The 24962-nt window shown below is 44.1% G+C and overlaps 1 protein-coding gene across 1 annotated transcript in view; it reads right to left on the bottom strand.

Annotated features, from left to right (window-relative positions):
* Positions 1–24962, bottom strand: part of LOC139234861 (janus kinase and microtubule-interacting protein 1-like) — a 278764-nt gene that overhangs the window by 137457 nt on the left and 116345 nt on the right. The window contains exon 3 of the mRNA XM_070865638.1: positions 16363–16860. Coding sequence (XP_070721739.1) covers positions 16363–16860 — 498 coding nt within the window. The remainder of the gene's footprint in view (positions 1–16362; positions 16861–24962) is intronic.

Raw genomic sequence — 24962 nt, 5'->3', positions numbered from 1 at the left:
TTGCACATGCTCTAAATCATGACTATTTAAAGGGCAGCCATAACAGAGAGGTGCTTGTTCCTGCTGCATTTGCAGTACCAGATCAATATCAGTTTAATTATTTTGCCGTTGGTTCATCCAGGTTATCTATCATGAAAGCTACAATTCAAACATTTCATGTTCTGTGCATCAACATTTGAACTGGATCATTTTTGGTCAGCCTTGTCTCTGTAAGCTTCACCAACACTAAAGCATCTCACCCTCCACACCTTCGCAATGAGAGGTTAGGATTTGAAATGCACTGCCTGATAAAGTAGTGCATTTCAAATCCTATCCTTCAAAGGGGAATTGGATAAATACTTGGATGAGAAAAAATTGCAGGGAGATATGTGAAAAGAGTGGGGGAGTGGGACTAACTGGATTGCCCGTTGAAAAGAGCTGGCGCAGACTCGATGGGCCAAGTGGCCTCCTTCTGTGCTGTATTATTTTATGATTCTGAAACTGTCCATTCCGCTGACTCTAGCCTCTTGTGCATTGCCCCTCCCTTCACCTTAAGGTGGCCGTGCCTTTAATCACCTAGGCCCCAGGCTCTGGAGTTCTGTTCCTAAATCCTTCTACTTATTCCAACTCTCTCTCCTTCAAGACGGTCCTTAAAATCTATCACGTTAACCAAGCTTTTGGTCAATAGCCCTGCCCAACTGCCCCTGCCACCCACCCCATTCCCTCAATATCTCTTTCTTTTGCTTACCATTCATTTTTTTCCTTACATCTCTACGAAGCGCCTTGGGGCATTTTTCAAAATTGAAGCCAATATATTTGCATGTTGTAGTTGCAGTGTTTTCTCTGAAATCTTTATCAATGGAGAACCCTGACTACAAATGCTTGAAGCAATGCCTCACAAATGTGGTTAATCAATGTTCATCTCCAAGCAGGAAACAATAATGTCACTACATATATCATTATGCTTAACTATACTTACAGAATCACCAAGCTACACACAATAAAATTAAAGGTTATATCCTCAGAATAACAGGTCGGCCATTTAGGACTGAGATGTGGAGAAATGTCTTCACTCAGTGGGTGGTGAATCTTTGGAGTTCTCTACTCCAGAGGGCTGTGGAAGCTCAGTATTGAGTATATTCAAGAAAGAGATTGATAGATTTTTTAGATATTAAGGGAATCAAGGGATATGGGGATAGTACAGGAAAGTGGAGTTGAGGTCGAAGATCAGCCATGATCTTATTGAATGGCGGAGCAGGCTCGAGGGGCCCAATGGCCTACTCCAGCTCTTATTTCTTATATTCTTATGTTAAGAGTGTGGCAGAAGGACTAGAGAGTAGGCCTTCACTTGAATACACCAGTTCCCAGCCTAATGTTGAGGATTCTGTAAGGCCCTGTAAGGGGAAGAGCCTCCCCAGTTAAGGGGGGGGGGGGCGAGTTTGCAGCCAGGCTGGGGCTGCGGATTTCCGAAGCTGGGAAGTCCAACATTCCCAGGGGCCCAATATAGCACCAGCTGGCCACCAACTGGGTTAAGTGGGCCCCATCTGGGAATCCTGGCCAGGATCGTGCCCATAGAAAAATTAAATGGCATCTTGACTTATTATTTTATGTGGCCTTGGAGGGCAGGAAGATGCTTGATATGCACCCCTAGTAGTACAGGTGCTCACTAGCGCCATACAAAAATAGGGAAACACCTGCCCCCCCCACCCTGGCCATGGTGGGGGTTAGAGGTGGAGGATCAAGGTGGGTGCTTACTCTGGGATGCGCCCCTTCATGGATATTCAACACGGTCTTATTAAAGTTTATTTATTAAAACTCAATAATGTATCAATAATAAATTTAATAATACTAGTGACTTAGCTGCCTAGTTGCTAAGCTCTGGAATTCCCTGCCCAAACCTCTCTGCCTCGCTACCTCTCATTCTTACTTTAAGACACTTCTTAAAACCTACCTCTTTGACCAAGCTTTTGGTCACCTGCCCTAACATCTCCTTATATGGCTTGGCGTCAAATGTTGTTTTGATGACGTTCCCGTGAAGCGCCTTGGGACGTTTTACTACATTAAAAGTGCTATTAAAATGTAAGTTGTTGTTGTTTATTGGTAATTTTTAATTATTGTTTCAATTTTAAGAAAACAGCTGAACATCAAAGCATCCCAACACTACAATTGGTCAAACACTTACGCCTCAAGCACAACATGCCTGCTTTTTATTTTATGGTGCCTCTCTGAAGCTCTTTGGTACGTTTTTCTACATTAAGGTCCTGTATAAATGCAAGTAGTGACAGAGTGACATTGGCCGTGGTTTTCAAGTCTGTGGCTCAAACCTGAATGGCCTCCTCGCGAGAGAAGAATGTGAAACGTTCAATAACACTAAGGAGAGGAAACATTCTCTTAAAAAGTTCCTCAAACTGTTTCTGACTAGATGGACATCATCACATAAATGGTGGAAATGTAAAACATGTAAAATACAGAAGAAAACAAATCATCCCAAGTATTTAAGAATAGGTAAGTGCCCTCTTCAATGAAAGAGGTTAAATGCATATCGAGATGGATATGGGGAAAAAAGGGTGAATGATATCAACAAGATTAGATTTTAAAGACCAGCTGGACACCTGAAAGATTATGCATTTGAATATTGACCGATGCTGGTGTATTTAGTGATGTTGGTGTTGGGGCTGATCGTGCTGGGATTTTGAGGACCAAGGTAAGATTTTTTCAAAGGCACCGATGCTGCTGGAATAGATGGCAGGTGAGGTTGAGATGAGAGAGGTTGCTCTAAGGAGGTAACACAAACACTTCCAAAGTACATAAGCTCAAAGTCTCTTCCAAATCCTGAAGGCTTCAGCTAATGACATTGGAAAGTGAACAGCTGTGAAATGGTAGCTTTTATACCACTTCTGCAGCTGTCAACTAGCCAAAGCAATAGAGCATCACTGAGAACCCGACACACTTAACTGGTATGAAACCCAAGGGGCGGCAAAGCCTTCAAAAGGTTGGTAAAATTGTAAGTGCCTGCTTTTAAACATCTTAACTACCATTTAAGTACCTTTTAATGATGTTAATTACTTGTCCCGCCATTTGCTGTCGGGTTTGCGATCCATATGCAGTCCTGACAGCTAAGAAACCGACATGAAGGCGTGTTCAGAGCGAGATCCCAATCCGCAGTCAATCAGGGCCATTTTGACAGCGAGCCTGCCTCCAAACCCGCACTCACAGGGCTGGGACGATTCCGGCCATTATCTCTGATCCCACAGAATTAGCAATGTTTCATTGTTGAATCTGATGATTGCATGGCCTCCTACACTAACTCAATCCCCTCCAGGACATCAAACTGTGAAACTCCTTCCCTCTCTCTCCTCTCTCCCACCTGCAATTTGCAGACTTTTAAAATCTAGGTTTGCTGTTGCTTAACCACAACTTTCCTCCTCTTTTACACTTTTAAACCTTGTTGGTATTCTGTACTATGCCGATCAATTAAAAAAAATGAGTGATTGTAGATAACTGGAATGGGCATTGTTGGCAGCCCGAACACGAAAATGCCATGAGAAAGGAAATAAAGAGAGAGAGATGTATATCAAATTCCACTGGAACTGTAATTGTGCCTTATTTGAGAGAAATATTGTGACTTACCGAAAAAGGAACTGACATCTAAGAATGTCTTTGCAATTTGTAAATCTACAAACGCTACTGTATAATGGTAGCTAGCCCTAAGGACACATTTTAGTCTATGAATTATCAAGGAGATGTAAGGATGATAAGTTGCCTCACTAAAGGCCTCAGAATTCATGCATATATACTTTTCAAATTAAATACCTGACATGCTTTTACAGCTCTTGTATTGAGATTGCACCTTTTCCCTGCAAAGCAACTATAAATGGGCATAAATGAAGTTACATGCACAATGAAACTTTTGAAGGGAAATAGTGTTTGGATTTTTTCCTGTTGCTATATTTACAGGCCTTTTCTTAATATTGTTGTGTATGGAGAAAGAGTCAGGCTGAACACTGTGAGCTCAAAGTAAAGTTTGACCGTAGTCTTTTATTGCAGGTCTCCAGAGCGCCTCTCCAACCTGTGAAGTCTCCTTAAATACCTGTGCTCCCAAGGGATTATGGGACCTCTGGTGGCTGTACAGAGTAAATACAAGTCCACATATATAACAAATATTGTATTGTTTTATTAGATTTTAATTGAGGTGAATTTATGGAATTAATTTTTAGGGCACGATTTTTATTTACTCATCATGATAAGTTTAGGTTAAACCTCTCAAAAATATGGCACACATTATCCGCAGTCATCAGAAAGCATACTAAGTGAATCATTTACAAGACTTGAGCAGAACTGGAACAGATTAAATATAAGAGGGTGCATGAACAGTAGTATTTTTCATACCAACTCTTACGTTTCAAGAAAAAGGTTAGAATTGATGGCATTATACTTTATAGAAAAAAGTGAGTGTAGGAAAGAGGGAGAATGGAGATAAATTAGGTCACGGTAAACATTTTCTAAACTTGTGCTTTTTTAAAAATCAACACATTGCTGCTGTTACATTTTTTCTAAGTTATTATACTATTGGCCACTTGGGTAATGTGCCACAGAGAATTGTGAACCTCAGATTAGGAAAAGGGGAGATGCAACAAGACCTGGGTCTCATGGTACATCTGTCATTGAAGTTTGGCATGCAGGTACAGCAGGCGGTGAAGAAGGAAAATGGCATGTTGACCTTCATAGCTAGAGGATTTGAGTATAGGAGCAGGGAGGTCTTACTGCAGTTGTACAGAGCATTGGTGAGGCCACACCTGAAATATTGTGTTCGGTTTTGGTCTCCTAATCTGAGGAAGGACGTTCTTGCTATTGAGGGAGTACAGCGAAGGTTCACCAGATTGATTCCCGGGATGGCAGGACTGACATATGAGGAGAGACTGGATCAACTGGGCTTGTATCCACTGGTGTTTAGAAGAATGAGAGGGAATCTCATAGAAACATATAAAATTCTGCCGGGATTGGACAGGTTAGAGGCAGGAAGAATGTTCCCATTGCTAGGGAATTCCAGAACCAGGGGTCACAGTCTAAGAATAAGGGGTAAGCCATTTAGGACCAAGATGAGGAGAAACTTTTTCACTCAGAGAGTGGTTAACCTGTGGAATTCTCTACCGCAGAAAGTTGTTGAGGCCAGTTCGTTAGATATGGCCCTTACGGCCAAAGGGATCAAGGGGTATGGAGAGAAAGCAGGAAAGGGGTACTGAGGTTGAATGATCAGCCATGATCTTACTGAATGGCGGTGCAGGCTTGAGGGGCCGAATGGCCTGCTCCTGCACCTAATTTCTATGTTTCTATGTTTCTATGAATTCTCTACCACAGAAAGTTGTTGAGTCCAATCGTTGGATATATTCAAAAGGGAGTTAGATGTGGCCCTTACGGCTAAAGGGATCAAGGGGCATGGAGAGAAGGCAGGAAAGGGGTACTGAAGTTGCATGATCAGCCATGATCATATTGAATGGTGGTGCAGGCTCAAAGGGCCGAATGGCCTGCTCCTGCACCTATTTTCTATGTTTCTATGAACCGACAGGGGTGATTTTTTGCTTCCCGCTCCCACCAGAGTGCGTATCGGGAAATTGTAAACCCCAGCCCCCTGGTTTTCATTCCATTCATTTTAACAGACAGAAAATCACGTGTGCTGTTGGCATGTGCTGTGAGCACGGAGATGGAGAATCTCCCCATACGTTCTCCTGCCGCAGAATTTGTTTGGGCTTGCTACCGAAATTGGCCTTGAAATGCCATAGGATTCCGATGCTGGATACCAGGAGAAAAAGTGCCATTTCTGCTGTGCTACCAACATTGCAATAACCCTTCGGGCTGGATTTCAGCTTGTTGCTGTTTCTATTTTCACTGCAGAAGGGCGGCAAGGTGGCGGTGAGCCCTTCTGGATGGGCAGTCGGCTTTCAGTGCCTTGCCAGGGTTTTTGGGGCCGGTTTTCGGCGGAACACAAAGTATTACCACCCGGAAAAGTCAAGCCAGTGTGCAACACACCCGGTTGCGACACCGGCTCAATTTTTGGCACCCGCCCAACCCGTAGCACTGTGTAGAGCTGGGACCATCTGTGAAAGCGGGCGGATGCATTGAGGTCAGTATTGTCCATCTCAGCTAAGTGTGGTTGTATATTATTTTTCTTTGCGATTTATGTCGTGGCGATGTGAGTTATTTATTGGGAATGTTTTTTGTGGGTTTTTTTCAGTTTTTCTTTTCTCCCCCAGGCCTCTCTCGGAGCGCTCCCAGGCCGGCTCTTTAGCTCGGGATTTTCACATGCTAAGCCGGCCTAGCGCCCTAAGAGAGGTGTGCAACGCCTCCCTTAGCGCTCCGCCCCACACTCAGGGCCCAGCTGCCCAATTTTGCTGACTGAGGCGCAAACTTTTTCCAGGCGTTATCAGGGCCGCCCCGTCATCAGTAACGCTCCGAAATCTTAAAAGCCAAAATTCCAGCCTTTAGACTGCGAGTAGGTCCAGAGAAATCACAGTCTCGGTGTGCTGGATGGATTTTTGCATGCTCAGTTCACACCAAAACTGTGAGCAGTGCAATACAAATATTTGTATCCGAATACTGTAGTGAGAAAATTCTATGCAATGTGGCTTTGAATCATTTGAGCTGCTAATTGGCTAAACCCCAAAATACTTTCTACTCTGCTGTGGCGGAACATTAGGACATCAATGAACTTGCATTTATATAGTGCTTAATGACCCAAAGCACTGCACAACCAACAAATGACTTTTGAAGTGCTGCCATTGTTGTTGAGGCAGACAGTTGTGTTCTCCTTACGTTTATGCGTAAAGCACCTTGGCACATTTTATATGCTAAAGGCATTAAATAAATTCAAGCTATTCTTGGGGGTACACCACTCAAATTAGCTGCAATGCGGCAGTAGAACTCCCTGTCCAATTTTCCTCCATGCTGCCTAGCAGGGGAACAGGATGCCAGGCAACACAATAATCTGAAGGCGAAGCATTTAGGCCTAAATTATCCTTCCTCAAATAAAAAAAAACTGTTTAAATCCTATCATTTACTCTTACAGTAATCACACGCAGAGGACTTTGGAGCAAAAATCTCTATGGGAAGTAATTTCAGTGCATATTTTGTCACTCCCTGGTGATGGATCTCCCTGATTCATTGCTCCCTAGTGAAGAACAACCACCTGCATTTATATAACGCCTTTAATGTAGTAAAATGTCCCTAGGCACTTCACAGGAGACAAAAAATTTGACACACTAGTGACCAAAAGCTTTGTTTTTATTCAGTCATGGGATGTGGGCATCGCAGGTAGGGCCAGTATTTATTGCCTATCCGTAACTGCGTGGCTTGCTGGGCCATTTCAAAAGGGCAGTTAAGAATCAACCACATTGCTGTGGGTCTGGAGTCACATATAGGCCAGACCGGGTAAGTACAGCAGATTTTCTTCCTAATGTGGTCACCTTTAAGGATACTAGTTTTTTTATTCCAGATTAATTTAATTAACTGAATTTAAATTCCCCAAGCTGCCACGGTGGGATTTGAACTCATGTCCCCGGATCATTCATTCAGCCCTCTGGATTACTAGACCTGTAACATAACAACTATGCTACCATTCCTGTGGTTTTAATGAACATATTAAAGGAGGAAAGAGAGGCGGAGAGATTTAGGCCGGGAATTCCAGAGCTTGGGGCCTAGGCAACAGAAGGCACGGCCACCAATGATTGAGCAATTATTATCAGGGATGCTCAAGAGGGCAGAATTAGAGGAGTGCAGATATCCCGGGGGGTTGTGGGGCTGGAGGAGATTACAGAGATAGGGAGGAGCGAGACCATGGAGGGATTTGAAAACAAGGATGAGAATTTTGAAGTCGAGGCATTGCTCAACTGCGAGCCAATTTAGGTCAGCGAGCACAGAGGTAATGGGTGAATGGGACTTGGTGCGAGATAGGACATGGGCAGCCGAGTTTTGGATGACCTCGTTTAGGTAGGGTAGAATGTGGGAGGCCAGCCAGGAGTGCATTGGAATAGTCAAATCTAGAGCTAACAAAGACATGGATGAGGGTTTCAGCAGTGGATGAGCTGAGGCAAGGGTGGAGACGAGCGATATTACGGAGGTGGAAATAGGCGGTCTTAGTTATGCTGCAGGTATGTGGTCGAAAGTTCATTTCAGGATCAAATATGGCACCAAGGTTGCGAACAGTCTAGTTGAGCTCAGATAGAAGTTGGAGGGAGTGATGGAGTCAGTGGCTAGAGAACAGAATTTGTGGCGTGTACCGAAAACAATGGCTTCGGTCTTCCCAATATTCAATTGGAGAAAATTTCTGCTCATCCAGAACTGGATGTTGGATGAGCAGTCTAACAATTTAGAGACCGTGGGGGGCCGAGAGAAGTTGTAGTGAGGTAGAGTTGGGTGTCGTCAGCGTACATGTGGAAACTGACGCTGTGTTTTTGGATGATGTCGCAAAGGGCAACATGTAGATGAGAAATAGAAGGGGGCCAAGAATAAATCCTTGGGGGACAAGAAGAGAAGCCGCCGCAAGTGATGCTCTGGCTACGATTGGATAGATAAGAATGGAACCAGGTGAGTGCAGCCCACCTAGTTGGAGGACGGTGGAGAGGCGTTGGAGAAGGTTAGATTGGTCAACCGTGTCAAAGGCAGGAGTTAACATGAGTGTAAATAAAGATTTCAACAGCAGTGAGACGAGGTAAGGTTGAAAGCAGACAATGTAGCAGAGGTCAAAGTCAACGTTCTTAGTGATAGATTGGATATGGAATTGATGTCAGGCACACTGAATCAATACTTCCAAAATGTCACCAAATTATATTTAGATAAAATCTGAATGGTTCATTCCATCAACCAACCATTACAATCCTTCTGTTGGACTTTCTTGTAATTGTGATGTTAACTTGTTAATCTTGCGCGATGTTACTCATGGACAAAATTAAAAAGTCTCTCTTTCTATAATTGTCTAATTCTTTCTGACTCTCTCATTTTGTCTTCCACTCTTTTTCACCTCTTTCCCTTTGAATGGTTCTTGCTCATTTTCTCTTACTGCAGTCCCTTTATTTCCGTTTATCTCTAAATCCTTTCTTCATCCTTTCTCTCTTTCTGTAATATAATAAACAGATATTCTCTGTTAAACAGATCTACGTGACCTTGCTGTGATCTGGCTAGAGTTGCTCCTGCACTCGCTCTCCCGCACAGTAAACTCGGTCTGCTTTGTTACTGTAATCACACGCGACATAAAATGATGCTGTGATTTCGTAATGACAGAGCAGCGTTGGAATTCCGTAGAATTTTATGACTTGGAAACAGACCATTCGGCCCAACAGGTCTATGGCAGTGTTTCTTTAAAGTATATTTTTTGAGAATATGCACACATTTGCACTTTACCTAATTTCATTTCTGTTTTTTTTAAACCAGCCATGCTATACAGTCTGTTGGTAATGGAGCAATCACAGGAGCTCATATTATTGTTTAATTTTTTAAAATATATTTTTGTTTTTCTGTGCCTATGTCCTGAGCTATGAGCTAAAGGGCTGTTTCACCTATATCACTGAATGAAGATTTCTCAACAATGTCATCTCCACACCGCCTCCTCAACTGTCAGGGATACTTTTTCAGAGGCTGGCAAATTATATATGTTTCCTCCGATTGTGCATTTTATATCAAAATATTTAAACTGTGTCAAATGATCACAATCGCTAATCACAATCTCCCTCTCCCGCATAATAAACTCAGTCCACTTAGTTACTGTATTCAGGATACCTCACACCTACCACAAATTAATGCTGTGATTTCCTCATGACAGATCGGCATTGGACAGTTACGTAGAATTTTACAGCTTAGAAACTGGCCATTCGGCCCAACAGGTCAATACCGGAGTTTATACTCGACATGATCCTCCTTCCACCATACTTCATTTCACCCTATCAATACTTCATTCTGTTCCTTTCTCCCTCATGTACTTATCTAACTGCAGCCATGCTACTTGCCTCAACTATTCCATGTGGTAATGAGTTCCACATTCTCACCACTCTGGGTAAAGAAGCTTCTCCCCAAATTCCTCATTGGGTTTATTAGGGACTACCTTATATTTTATGGCCCCAAGTTTTGAACTCTCCCACAAGTGGAAGCATCATCTTTACCTATACCCTGTCGAACAACTTCATAATTTTAAAAACCTTTATCAGGTCATCTCTCAGCCTCCTCTCTTCTAGAGAAAAGAACCCCAGTCTGTTCAGTCTTTCCTGATACTTGTACCCTCTCAGACCTGGCTTTTTTGCATTTTCTCCAATGCTTCTATATCCAGTGAGCAAATGATATCCAATACGTCTGTTTATTGAGATCTAGAAACGCAGTCCCACCGTTGCCAGCTTGCTCCAAATGTTGCTAGTTTTCGAATTAGAATACGTCACAGCAAGCATAGGAACATAGAAAATAGGTGCAGGAGTGGGCATTCGGCCCTTCGAGTCTGCATACCGTTCAATATGATCATGGCTGATCATTCACCTCAGTACCCCTTTCCTGCTTTCTCTCCATATCCTTTAGCCATAAGGGCCATATCTAACTCCCTCTTGAATATATCCAATGAACTGGCATCAACAACTCTCTGCGGTAGAGAATTCCACAGGTTAACAACTCTGAGTGAAGAAGTTTCTCCTCATCTCAGTCCTAAATGGCTTACCCCTTATCCTTAGACTGTGTCCCCTGGTTCTGGACTTCCCCAACATCAGGAACATTCTTCCTGCATCTAACCTGTCCAGTCCCGTTGGAATTTTATATGTTTCTATGAGATCCCCTCTCATCCTTCTAAACTCCAGTGAATACAGGCCCAGTCGATCCAGTCTCTCCTCATATGTCAGTCCTGCCGTCTGGGGAATCAGTCTGGTGAACCTTCGCTGCACTCCCTCAAAAGCAAGAACGTTCTTCCTCAGATTAGGAAACCAAAACTGAACACAATATTCCAGGTGAGGCCTCACCAAGGCCCTGTACAACTGCAGTAAGACCTCCCTGCTCCTATACTCAAATCCCCTAGGTATGAAGGCCAACATACCATTTGCCTTCTTCACGGGCTGCTGTACCTGCATGCCAACTTTCAATGACTGATATACCACAACACCCAGGTCTCGTTGCACCTCCCCTTTTCCTAATCTGCCGCCATTCAGATAATATTCTGCCTTCGTGTTTTTGCCACCAAAGTGGATAACCTCACATTTATCCACATTATACTGCATCTGCCATGCATTTGCCCATTCACCTAACCTGTCCAAGTCACCGTGCAGCCTCTTAGCATCCTCCTCACAGCTCACACCGCCACCCAGCTTAGTGTCATCTGCAAACTTGGGAGATATTACACTCAATTCCTTCATCTAAATCGTTGATGTGTAGCTGGGGTCCCAACACTGAGCCCTGCAGCACCCCACTAGTCACTGCCTGCCATTCTGAAAAGGATCCATTTATTCCGACTCTCTGCTTCCTGTCTGCCAACCAGTTCTTTATCCACATCAATACATTACCCCCAATACCATGTGCTTTAATTTTGCACACTAATCTCTTGTATAGGAGCTTGTCAAAAGCCTTCTGAAAGTCCGAATACACCACATCCACTGGTTCTCCCTTGTCCACTCTACTAGTTACATCCTCAAAAAATTCTAGAAGATTTGTCAAGCATGATTGTCAAGTATAATGGTGAATCAGGCACCCAGCACCCATCTAAGTGCTGAGCCGCTCCACCATTGACGGCCCTGGGCCCTGAGCTCTGGAATTTACTCCCTAAACCTCTGCTCTTCTCTACCTCTCCTCCTTTAAGACGCTCCTTAAAACCTAGCTCTTTGACCAAACGTTTGCTCATCTGTCTATGTAACTCATCTCCTTATGTTGCTCGGTATCAAATATCGTTGGGTGACGCTCCTGTGAAGTGCCTTAGGACCCTTTACTACGTTAAAGGTGCTATATAAATGCAAGTTGTTGTTGTTGTTGAACTGATGGCATCATCTGGAGCCACAGGAGGTTTTCAGTGAATGGAAGTGTAACTTCTTAAATAAGCTCTGATCTATGATTATTTTAAGGTGGTGTGTCTGTAATGTATGTACATAAGATCTTCCCACCAGCAGGGGGCACTACCGTCAGAGGTCCTAGGGTCTCTGGTATATAACCTGATCTTCACCTTTGAATCTTTACTTCTAGAAGCCATTAAAGACTGATGAGGTTACACCTAGTCACTGGCTCACAGTATGGAGTTCATTGTATCATTTCATACGTTACAGTGTCTCTTTTCGAGGTTGGAGATTTTTGTCACTTTTATTGCTGTGTGTGATCGATGAATTCAGGCCATTTCAAGTCGCTACATTATAAATTAGGAATAATTTAGGAATAAAATAATTACTGGTTTTTATTTTTGTGGAGTACATGGCCATAAAACAAGCCAAGCAAGCTAACCTTGAGTTTTTAAACTTATAGAAAGGTTCTGGGATTGAATGGTGCTGACAATTTTGTGGACAGCAAAACTTTACATCATGTCATGCTGACTTACCTCTGAGTGGAGGAGCTGAAATGCTTTTGAAGTATGTGTGTATCAATTTAATCCTAACTGATTGAAACAATAGTAATTAATAAGCGTATTAGAGTTATTAGAAAATACATGTTTGTCATGTTAGTGGCTTTAGTACGGTTGAGCACTGTGGGAAAACACAGAATGGGTCATTTAAATTCTGAACATGATCCCATGCATTGATTGGGCTCTGGACATATGGGCCCAGATTTTGCAGTGGTAATGACAGCGAAACTGTTAGCGTTTGCCATCATTGCCCCTCTGAAACTGACAGCTACTTCAGGATTTAGCACATGTGCAGATAAACACGGAAATCCTGAAGTTGCAGTCAGTCATTCCCTGCTCCGACACATGTGCTGTGAAACTCCCCTTAGATGGCAATTCAAATCACTTGAACCGATGAAAACTTCCCCTTTTCCGCTCTAATATCTCTGTTAAACGCACCATAAAAAGTTAGGCCTTGTTCAATAAGGTGTAACTGGGATTTTAATGGCGTTTTGAGTAGTAACTACCGCTGAACAAACATCTGGCCTGAAAAATGAATTTTATGTTTGTCGAATGCCAAATTTTTCTATGATGATAAAAATTGCTTTATTTTTTTTTTAATAATAAAATATATAGTTTAAAAGATATTTTAATGATATTTCAGCTTCTACCTTAACAGCTTATATATGCCCCAACCTTTATATCACTTGCCCTGTAACATTTTATTTTTAAGTGAATGATATTTACTGCTTTTTTATTTCCTGGTTTGCGGTCTGTGAGAATTCTTCAATGTAATTGGCTGTTTAGCCAGCTTGATGACATCATTGCTGCTGGACACTGGAGATTGCCTATAGACAGCGCTACAATCAAATTAACGTCAAGAATGTAAAAGTTTTTGCCACAGAGATCGCGAGATCAAGGGCAATTACTGCCGCTTCACCGTTGACTAAATATTACAGGCCACTGAAAGTCCAAGGTGCAAGAAGTGAATGCACAACAGTAATACATTTTTAATAACTGCTAGCTTAAACTTGATTTTGGAGCGATAAATCACGCTAGATCACTTAGAGCCTTATTTTTAAGTCTAAGTTGCTGTTGCATTAAAACGGGCTTGAACCCAGAAAAATTGTGATTGCCATTGATTTTAGGGGGCTGGCAGAGTTATGATAAATACCTTCTCATTGTGTTTGCCAAAGGTAACAGGAAAATATGGAGTGGCGTTCAAGAGTCCTGATGACATTGGTGTACCAATACAATAGCGCACGTCACCAGGGAAATCTGGGCAAACATTTGTTCAAAACCTCTCTTGGGAAGCTAAGTGAAGATTTAATTATTGTTGATCTCGTATTTCACAGGGCAGTCTGCTCATTTTAAAGTAGCCCTCAATTACTTATAAAAATATATATGTACCTATTTGAAAGATAACAGAAATTGTAGTAATGTAACCTGGCTTTAAAAAATACTGCTTGGATTTAAATCAACCGATGTCTTCACCCACAAACCATATCATTTTCCTCAGCTAATGGTAACCACTTGGTACAGACTAAATGTGTCTTTGGAGCAACTTGCAATGCAAACTTTAAAAATCAAAAAAGCGAATGGAATGCTGGCCTTTATATCTGGAGGACTAGAGTACAAGTGGGTAGAAGTTATGCTACAGCTGTATAAAACCCTGGTCAGACCACACCTGGAGTACTGTGAGCAGTTCTGGTATCTCACCTTAGGAAGAATATATTGGCCTTGGAGGGAGTGCAGCACAAGTTTACCAGAATGATATCCGGACTTCAAGGGTTAAGTTACGAGAAGAGATTACACCAATTAGGGTTGTATTCCCTAGAATTTAGAAGGTTATGGGGTGATCTGATCGAAGTTTTCAGGATATTAAGGGGAACAGAGAGGGTAGATAGAAACTATTTCCGCTGGTTGGGGAGGCTAGGATTAGGAAGCACTGTTTAAAATTTAGAGGCGGACCTTTCAGAAGTCTTTCAGCAAACACTTCTACACACAAAGGGCCCAAGTTTCCACATGATTCGCGCCTGATTTTTAGGAGCAACTGGTGGAGAACGGACTATTTTAGAAATCGCAATTCTCCACATTTTTTTTTCTGCAGTTCTAGTCAGGTAGAACAGTTCTCGTTTAGAACAGAATTTTTTCTTCAAAAGGGGGCGTGTCCGGCCACTGACGCCTGATTTGAAAGTTTCCACAGTGAAAATGTACTCCAAACTAAAGTAGAATGGAGCCAGTGAAGATTTTTATAGAACTGAAAAAACCTGTTCTACACATTAAAAAATCAGGCGCAGGTTACAAATTAGGCGTCCAGAACGAGGTGGGGGGGATGGGGGGGGGAAGGGAACTCATTAAATTCGGCAATAAATCCTTATTTATACTTCTACAAATATTATACAAATAAATCCAACCTGAATAAACATTTCTAAGCCAAGAAAAGATTAAATAAACCATCTTCCTACCTGTGTGAAAGTGCTTCAGCCAGGGAGAATTCTGCAGCCGTTCGTGCCGCTGAGCGGGAGGGGGAGAGAGAGAGAGAGAGAGGGAGGGAGAGAGAGGGAGGAAGGGAGAGGGAGGGAGGGAGGGAGAGGGAGGGAGGGAGGGAGGGAGAGAGAGGGAGGGAGAGGGGAGAGAGGGAGGGAGAGGGGAGGGAGGGAGAGAGGGGAGTGAGGGAGAGAGAGGGGAGGGAGAGGGGGAGAGGGGGAGAGGGGGGGAGAGCTGGAGAGGGGGGGAGGGGGGGAGGAGGGGGAGGGGGGGGTCGGGTAACAGGGGGGGGGTCGGGTAACAGGAGCGGATGTCGGGTCGGGGGGGAGCGGGCCTCGGGTCGGGGCAGGGGGGAGGGGGGAGCGGGTCTCGGGTCGGGGAGGGGGGGAGGGGGGGAGCGGGTCTCGGGTCGGGGGAGGGGGGGAGCGGGTCTCGGGTCGGGGGAGGGGGGGAGCGGGTGTCGGGTCTTGGGTCGGGTCGGGGCAGGGGGGGCGGAGCGGGCCTCGGGTCGGGGCGGGGGGGGGGAGCGGGTGTCGGGTCGGGGCGGGGGGCGGGAAGCGGGTGTCGGGTCGGGGCGGGGGGGTGGGGGGAGCGGGTGTCGGGTCTTGTCGGGGGCGGGGAGCAGGAGCTGGCCGTGGGAGGAGCCTCATTCACGCAGCCCCAGTGAGGCCATTCAGCCAGGGCTAGGGGCTGCGTGCTTCGGGCCCCTCCCACACAGTTCAGCGCCTGGAGCTACTGCACTTGCGTGCCGACTGTAGCGCGCATGTGCAAAGGTCACGGCACTGTTTTCAGCGCCGGGACCTGGCTCCGCCCCCCCACAGCTCGTGCTGGCTGCGCCAAGTGCCACAGGACCTGTAAGTAGGTGGAGAATACCGAAGATTTTTTTAGGCGCCGTTTTAGGCGCGAAAAACGGGCGCCCGTTTTGTTTCTTGTGGAAACTTGGGCCCAAAGGGTGGTAGAAGTTTGGAACTCTCTTTCGCAAATGGCAATTGATGCTAAATCAATTGTTAATTTGAAATCGGAGATTGATAGCTTTTTATTAACCAAAGGTATCAAGGGTCATGGGCCAAAGATGGGTATATGGAGTTAGATCACAGATTAGCCACGATCTCATTGAATGGCAGAACAGGCTCGAGGGGCTGAATGGCCTACTCCTGTTCCTATGTTCCTAATTATTCTGCATGTCTAATATGATGTCATATAGTTTCAATCTGGGAAAATAAATTGAAGTTATCGGCCTTAATTACTTAACTTTTAGTTTGCAAATTTCAGCTTCTGTAGTCAGTAAAAGAGGTGTAATTCTATTCTTGGTACCTGCCACAAAAGACTTATTGAGCTCATATTTCTTTACTTACCAGCCTGCGAATATCTCTCTCACACTCTTTCTTAATTCTGGTTATCTCGTCTTGATGAGACTGATAAGCACTTCTCAGGTCAGCAGCTTTCTTCTTATCAGCCTGTACGATATTGTTTAGGGATTCCTCCACCTGCTTCTTTGCAGATTTTAGCTCCACTATCTCTTGCTGCAGCTTGGTGCGCTCGAGGTCATACCCTTTCCGAGCTTCTTCTCTGGCTTCGTTGAGCAAGGCGGTTTTAACTTTGTCAGCTGCCCCATCCCGCAGGACATTCACTGTGGACTGGAGTCGCTGGATTTCACTGTCCTTAATTTTGATTGCGCGGGCCAGTTCCTGCTCGTGCTGCTTCAGCAGGATCTCGCGGACGCTCTGGAGCTCCTTCATCTTCTCTTCATGGAGTTTGGCCTTAAGGTCTGTAGTTACCACTGTGTGCTTGTGCTGCTCCAGCTCCCGCGCTTGCTTCACTTCTTGCACTTTTTCCCGTTCCAGCTTATTCACCTGGAGAGCAAAAGAGACAACAAAAAGATCAATCACTGCAAAATACTGCCTTCTCGTTAGTGACGCCTATTCCCAAATTAGCTAAAGATGACTGCAATGGTTTGGGCACGTTTCGGGAATGAAAGCGGATAGAATACCTTTTGAGGCCTTGCATACAGAGACATTTTTCATTCATTCATGGGATGCGGGCGTTGCTAGCAAGGCCAGCATTTATTGCCCATCCCTAATTGCCCTTAACTAAGAGGCAGAAGGCAGTTCAGAGGCCATTGCTGTGGGTCTGGAGTCACATGTAGGAAGACAATTCGGTAGTTTCACGGTCACCGTTACTGATACTAGCTTTTTATTCCCAGATTAATTTTGATTAACCGCATTTAAATTCCCCCAGCTGCCATGGTGGGATTTGAACTCTGGTCTCTGGGTCGTTAGTCCAGGCCTCTGGATTACTACTCCAGTAACATTACCAGTATGCTACCATTCCTATGGAAGAAAAAGCAGAGAAGACTAAGGAAGCGCTGGGTAGACAATGTCAAGAGTGGCTTGTCACAGAATGGGATACAGATTGACTGAAGTGGCCAGGCTAGTTCAGATCTGACAACAATGGAATGAATTCACTCGGCTCCATCATCAATGCTGAGCTGAAGGATGGGAATTTAATGGTAGTGTTGTAGCTAGTAGTCTAAATGTTTACACTAAGAATTACAGTAGCCCTTTCACAGTAAAATCAAAGCTAAAATTTATCCCTGTGAATGAAAGCAGAAGGACAGCACAGGGCACAGTAGATTCAATATGTTAATTCCTCCTGTGAAAGGATCATTAATTTCATCAGAGGTTCTCCAATTGCGTCAGGGAATGGATTTGCAACAACTTCAGGTGCCAGTCTGGAGGAGCTCCAGTTGGACTTTGAGGAGGACTCAGTGAACGCGAGTGCATCAGCTTTCAAGCTAGTGCAAAGCACAGATTAGAAATGAATGCGGACACATGCCTGCCATTCCATAACACTGGAGCAGCTCAGAAGACCAGTCAGATCTTCTTGGGAAAGAAAAGGGAATAGAAGGGATCTCCAAACAAATAGATTCTAGGGTAAATTCACTGATCTCATACTTCCAGCAGGGAGCAATGCTTGAAGGGAGAGCAGGTCAGACAATCGGTGCTTTAATTTTGTAGGCCTAACTTCAACCCGTACTCACTGAGCGCTGCTCCCCACTGAGACCAGGATCTGTGACGCTGATTTAAATTTACAAAACATAGATGGAGAATACATGACACTGAAAATAACCTCCAGACTTTACCTTCTTTAGAAAACCTTTCATTTGCACTTCCAAAATTCTACTTCATAACTATCAATGAATATTCACCCATGATAAGCGATATGGGGAAAGCATTTAAAGTTCAGGACCGAAAATGTTGGAATTCATTACATAACTCACTACAAAAATAGTCTTCATATTAGGATGAAGCAAAACCTATGAAATTCTGGTGACAACCTTTCTTAGACAGTAAAGAGTATTCAATAACCCAAAGTTAAATCGCCACTGAAAGCTCGGGGAACTAAGTACAGTCTGTTTGTGTTGCCCGGTTTCTTCCTTTTACTTGATTTAAAATATGCTTGAGGCTCATAAGGAGAGCTTTTATTTTGAACTACTCAGGTGACTATTTATTAGTCGACCAGTTTAGGGGCACAAAAATAGTGATAATTGTAAAAACAAACATGATGCATCAACCATATGAAATGCTTGTTGACATGCCTTTTTTTTCCAACGGACTGTTTGTTTCAACGGCAACTTTGCTGGTTTGGCTTAACAAGGTGGAAAACTTAAACACATTCTCCTATGTAATTGGAAACAGCATGTCCCCCGCAAAAAAACACACACACAAACATTGACTTTTCTCTTTCTCCAAATCAAGAAAAAAAAATTACCATGAAACAAAGTTTACTGTGACGCAAATATTAACCTTGCACTATAATATACTGAAGATCTGATTTGGGAGTATTAACAGTAGTACCATTTGGAGTAATATAGTAGATGCATCAAGAAACTAGGTTATCTTGGGTCTGCTTCTGTTGTGTTCAGAATAAATTCACAGGACTGTATTGCAAGCTCAAACTGTTGTGACCTTAGTCTCTTTATTCAGATTCCAGAGTACAGAAGCAGCATGGTGAATCACCTTTTATACCTGCTTGCCCCAGGGTGCACAGGTGACCCTTAGGTCTCCCACAGGTGTGCCCCCTAGTGGCGAGATTTACATACATACATAACAGCTTCCATAGAGACTGGCTGCCTAAATCCGAAAGTAAAACAACTGTTTTGGCTGACTCTAATAAGAACATAAGAAATAGGAGCAGGAGTCGGCCACCTGGCCCCTCGAGCCTGCTCCACCATTTAATAAGATCATGGACTCAGCTCCACTTCTCTGCCCACTCCCCATAACCCTTTATTCCCTTATCGCTCAAAAATCTGTCTATCTCCGCCTTAAATATATTCAATACCCCAGTCTCCACAATTCTCTGGGGCAGAGAATTCCATAGATTTACGACCCTCAGAGAAAAAATTCCTCCTCATCTCAGTTTTAAATGGGCGGCCCCTTAATCATAACAAAACTTGTGCTCCTGCCAATCCGAATCCTAAACATCAAGTTTCAGTTTACCCTGTTTCTAAAATAAAGCTGGTGCTTCTACTAACCCAAATCCTAAAACGTGGCTGCTCTTTCTACTAAATCTAAATGTAAAACAGGGCTGGTGTTGCTGCTAAACCAAAGCAAGGTTTAGTTTACGATAGACATACCAATATTACCAGAGTACTAAACCACTCGTGCAACCTTTTTATACTGACTGTCCTTTACAAACTTGGCATCGCTCCCTGTAGCTCAGTGGGTGAACACACCGTGTTCCTGGACAGAGTTAGAGGAAGGACAGCCAATGCTTATGAATCCATACCCGAACATGTGTCAGTGCCTTCAGGAGAGAATTTAAAGAGGAAAAAGACGTAGCTAAGTCTGTACAGTCTTGTTACCTCAAACATAAACCATAACCTCAACATTACTTCCAATTACGATTGCCCCACTTAAAACAAAAAGTGTTTTTTTTTTTAAAAAGAGGCTCAATTTTCTTGAAAAAATTGTTAGGTATCATAGAATCATAGGCCGTGATTTTCTGGGGGTGTCAGCGGGTGGGATTGATGGCGGGTCAGGTGAGAAATTTGATATTTTTGGCAGCGGGTTGGGAAACCGCGGTCAACCCGCCATCACTTATCTTTCCTGATGTCGGGTCTGTCAGCGTGGAGCAGACACGACAGGCAGTAGCAGGCGATCCAATTTAGATCATAGTGGCTTGGTTAGAGCCACTTAAGAATGATTTTCAGCTTACTTTTTGCGTTTGGCAGCTCGCCCACGGGGCCCACGCTGGTCGTGGACCACGTCGGACAAGCTGAGGCGGGAGTTCAGTAGCCACCGAATCAGCTGATGAGTTGACAGCTTGAAATGTAAAGTAATAGCTCCCACCTTGTGATATCTTCCCTCAGCCACAAGCTCTTCCTCACTGTATTTCCACAACAGCTTCACCATGCTGAAAGTCTTCATACAAGTCTCCATCCAGTCAGACCTCATTACCTTTCTCGCCATTGACAGATCGCTTCTGTCATCTCTACTTCACCTGCCATCTATCCCATCAGTTCAAGATAGGCCATATTTACTTCACTTGATGCTGAACACCCTGGCTACCACATGATGCGCCAGGTTGGCACCACCCCACACCAGTACCATAAAGCATCCCTACAATGTCCAGGCATTCCTTTCACCCTCATCACCACTGCAGGGGTACCTTTATGTCTCACCATTCACTGCAAGTCACTAAGCCACTTGCAAAGGTGCACACAAATCTGTCCAAGAATGCAAAGTGTTAAAGATTAAATGTTTGACACCACATTAACAGAAACTTTACATGAACATTGCATAAAACACCCAAGTGCCTACTCTTGTGTGTGGTTAGTTGGTATGATTGCACTAGGATGAGGGTGAGTGTGAGGGGTGGCTAGTAAGATGGGGGATGTGATAATATAGATAGAGAGGGATGGATGGAGGTGCAAGGTAAGTTGGTGTGAGTAAGGATGTGCAGGAGTAGCATAGGAAAGAGTGATGGGGATGTGATGAGAGGCACAGCAGGATGAGGTTGAGTGCGGCTTTGTACTAATGTTTCGTGATCTACCGAGATCATTGAAACGTTTGCGGCACTGCATCCATGTCCTCCTGACCACATCCTTGCTTGTGCCCTCCTCTGCAATGTGAAACCAGGTTGCGTTGATCTCCTAGCGAGGTCTCTTCTGCCCATGGGAAGGGAAGAGGACCTACCTGTATGCTGTGACTTATGGGAGAGCCTGGGTGCAGCCCTGTGCCTTTGTGCAATGATTGTCAGTGTTTGCAGCACCTTGATGCTGCAGAACACTGACAGCACAAATGTCAAAATAAAGCTGGCCATGGTCCTTTTAATGAAACTGGCTGAAGAAGTCATGAAATTATGTCATCAGACCCGCTTCCTCTAACTAGCCGGGAAATGCGCTGGGCAGGCTTAACAAGCCCAATCAATGGAAAATCATTCCACAGAGCGGGATAGAGCCAGCAGCAGAGTTGGGGCCCGCCACAGACCCGCCAAGGTGGACAAAATCCCGGCCACAGAAACTAATAGCACAGGAGGCCGCCATTTGGCCCATTGTGCCTGTTCTAGCTCTTTGAAAGAGCAGTCGTGCTTAGTCCCACACGCCCGTCTTTTGTCTGTAACCCTGTAAGTTCCTCATTCCCAAGTACCTGTCCAACTTCCTTGTAAAATTATTTATTTAATCAGCTTCCACCATCTTTTCAGGTAGAACGTTCCAGATCCTGACAAATCTGAATGAAAACATTTCAAAGAAGCTTTTTGATATCACATCAATAATCATGGTCACTTGAGAGTAATGTAATTGTAAGAAAAATGGCGCACAGCTCTTCCCTTGCCCAAAATATAAAAAAGCTTCATCAAACAATTTTTTCTTCATGAAGTGTACGCTCTTTAATAAAAGACTTCTACTTATTTTATTTTCTGGTAAAACCCCTGTGACACTGTCACACAGCGGAGGTGACTGGATCAACAGCCAGGATTACATGGAATTCAGGAGCTCAGTACCAGTTAAATTGACTCCAAAGTGGAATAATAATAATGCCAAAGAGCTTATCTTGATTCATGTGGCCTTGACTCAGGGGAAGGTGCCCAAGATCTGATTCTAATTAGCACACAGCTGCCTCAAGCTAGCCGACACCATTAATACTGAATGCAAGATGGCAAACTAAGCCTGCTTCAAGATGATTAGAACTGGGCCGGAGAGAGTTGCGCTTCTGTCAGAAGCTTTCCACTGAGTTGCCACAGTCAAAAATACATTCTCTGTAACTAGTTGTACACTATGTAATGAAAATGGCTGTTTCCACAGCGCCGAGCAATGTGATACTCCAGTCCAGCAGCGTGGCTTCCATGCGGGAAAACAAGCCATATTAGGAAGCTGGGAAATTTCTTCTTGAGAACACATCTTAGTAACTGCTCCCGCGCCGCTGACCTAACTTCACTGGAATCGCTGTTTAAGCGTGACAGCAGCTCCGGGGAAATTTGCGGCACAGTGGGAGATTCTGGGTAGTGCTTCAGGTAGTGTCACCATCGGAATGAGGGCACTTGCAGATACTAATCCTGGTCAGACGAAACTGAGGATTAGTTGCCCGCTTGTGACTGTTTTCTCCAAGGCGATCATATACAACTTTGTTGCAGACAGTTCCATCCAAATACACGTATTTAATGTACTAGAATAATGCACTATTTACAATCAACAGTGGCTTATTAGATTCCCCCCAAATCCTGTACTATACATTGTGTTATTTATAAAAGATTCCTGCGTTGTACATTTTATTTCCAGTTGACCTCTAGTGAGAACATATTTTATTGCATTCACTTTCTTTAAAATTGCACCCAAAAACAAAAAAAAACCAAGCATACATTCGAGCCCAACATCAGTTTTTAAGTGGTATATACATTGGGCCCAGTTATAGAAACATAGAAAATAGGTGCAGGAGTAGGCCATTCAGCCCTGCTAGCCTGCACCGCCATTCAATGAGTTCATGGCTGAACATGCACTTCAGTATCCCCTTCCTGCTTTCTCGCCATACCCCTTGATCCCCCGAGTAGTAAGGACTTCATCTAACTCCCTTTTGAATATATTTAGTGAATTGGCCTCAACTACTTTCTGTGGTAGAGAATTCCACAGGTTCACCACTCTCTGGGTGAAGAAGTTTCTCCTCATCTCGGTCCTAAATGGCTTACCCCTTATCCTTAGACTGTGACCCCTGGTTCTGGACTTCCCCAACATTGGGAACATTCTTCCTGCATCTAACCTGTCTAAACCCGTCAGAATTTTAAACGTTTCTATGAGGTCCCCTCTCATTCTTCTGAACTCCAGTGAATACAAGCCCAGTTGATCCAGTCTTTCTTGATAGGTCAGTCCTACCATTCCGGGAATCAGTCTGGTGAATCTTCGCTGCACTCCCTCAATAGCAAGAATGTCCTTCCTCAAGTTAGGAGACCAAAACTGTACACAATACTCCAGGTGTGGCCTCACCAAGGCCCTGTACAACTGTAGCAACACCTCCCTGCCCCTGTACTCAAATCCCCTCGCTATGAAGGTCCACATGCCATTTGCTTTCTTAACCGCCTGCTGTACCTGCATGCCAACCTTCAATGACTGATGTACCATGACACCCAGGTCTCGTTGCACCTCCCCTTTTCCTAATCTGTCACCATTCAGATAATAGTCTGTCTCTCTGTTTTTACCACCAAAGTGGATAACCTCACATTTATCCACATTATACTTCATCTGCCATGCATTTGCCCACTCACCTAACCTATCCAAGTCACTCTGCAGCCTCATAGCATCCTCCTCGCAGCTCACACTGCCACCCAACTTAGTGTCATCCGCAAATTTGGAGATACTACATTTAATCCCCTCGTCTAAATCATTAATGTACAATGTAAACAGCTGGGGCCCCAGCACAGAACCTTGCGGTACCCCACTAGTCACTGCCTGCCATTCTGAAAAGTACCCATTTACTCCTACTCTTTGCTTCCTGTCTGACAACCAGTTCTCAATCCACGTCAGCACACTACCCCCAATCCCATGTGCTTTAACTTTGCACATTAATCTCTTGTGTGGGACCTTGTCGAAAGCCTTCTGAAAGTCCAAATATACCACATCAACTGGTTCTCCCTTGTCCACTTTACTGGAAACATCCTCAAAAAATTCCAGAAGATTTGTCAAGCATGATTTCCCTTTCACAAATCCATGCTGACTTGGACCTATCATGTCACCATTTTCCAAATGCACTGCTATGACATCCTTAATAATTGATTCCATCATTTTACCCACTACTGAGGTCAGGCTGACCGGTCTATAATTCCCTGTTTTCTCTCGCTCTCCTTTTTTAAAAAGTGGGGTTACATTGGCTACCCTCCACTCCATAGGAACTGATCCAGAGTCAATGGAATGTTGGAAAATGACTGTCAATGCATCCACTATTTCCAAGCCCACCTCCTTAAGTACTCTGGGATGCAGTCCATCAGGCCCTGGGGATTTATCGGCCTTCAATCCCATCATTTTACCCAACACAATTTCCCGACTAATAAAGATTTCCCTCAGTTCCTCCTCCTTACTAGACCCTCTGACTCCTTTTATATCCGGAAGGTTGTTGGTGTCCTCCTTAGTGAATACCGAACCAAAGTACTTGTTCAATTGGTCTGCCATTTCTTTGTTCCCAGTTATGACTTCCCCTGATTCTGACTGCAGGGGACCTACGTTTGTCTTTACTAACCTTTTTCTCTTTACATACCGATAGAAACTTTTGCAATCCGCCTTAATGTTCCCTGCAAGCTTCTTCTCGTACTCCATTTTCCCTGCCCTAATCAAACCCTTTGTCCTCCTCTGCTGAGTTCTAAATTTCTCCCAGTCCCCGGGTTCACTGCTATTTCTGGCCAATTTGTATGCCACTTCCTTGGCTTTAATACTATCCCTGATTTCCCTTGATAGCCACGGTTGAGCCAC

Source organism: Pristiophorus japonicus, chromosome 2, assembly GCF_044704955.1.
Source record: "Pristiophorus japonicus isolate sPriJap1 chromosome 2, sPriJap1.hap1, whole genome shotgun sequence".
NCBI classification, from domain to species: domain Eukaryota; kingdom Metazoa; phylum Chordata; class Chondrichthyes; family Pristiophoridae; genus Pristiophorus; species Pristiophorus japonicus.
This window is presented reverse-complemented; position numbering and strand designations above follow the sequence as displayed.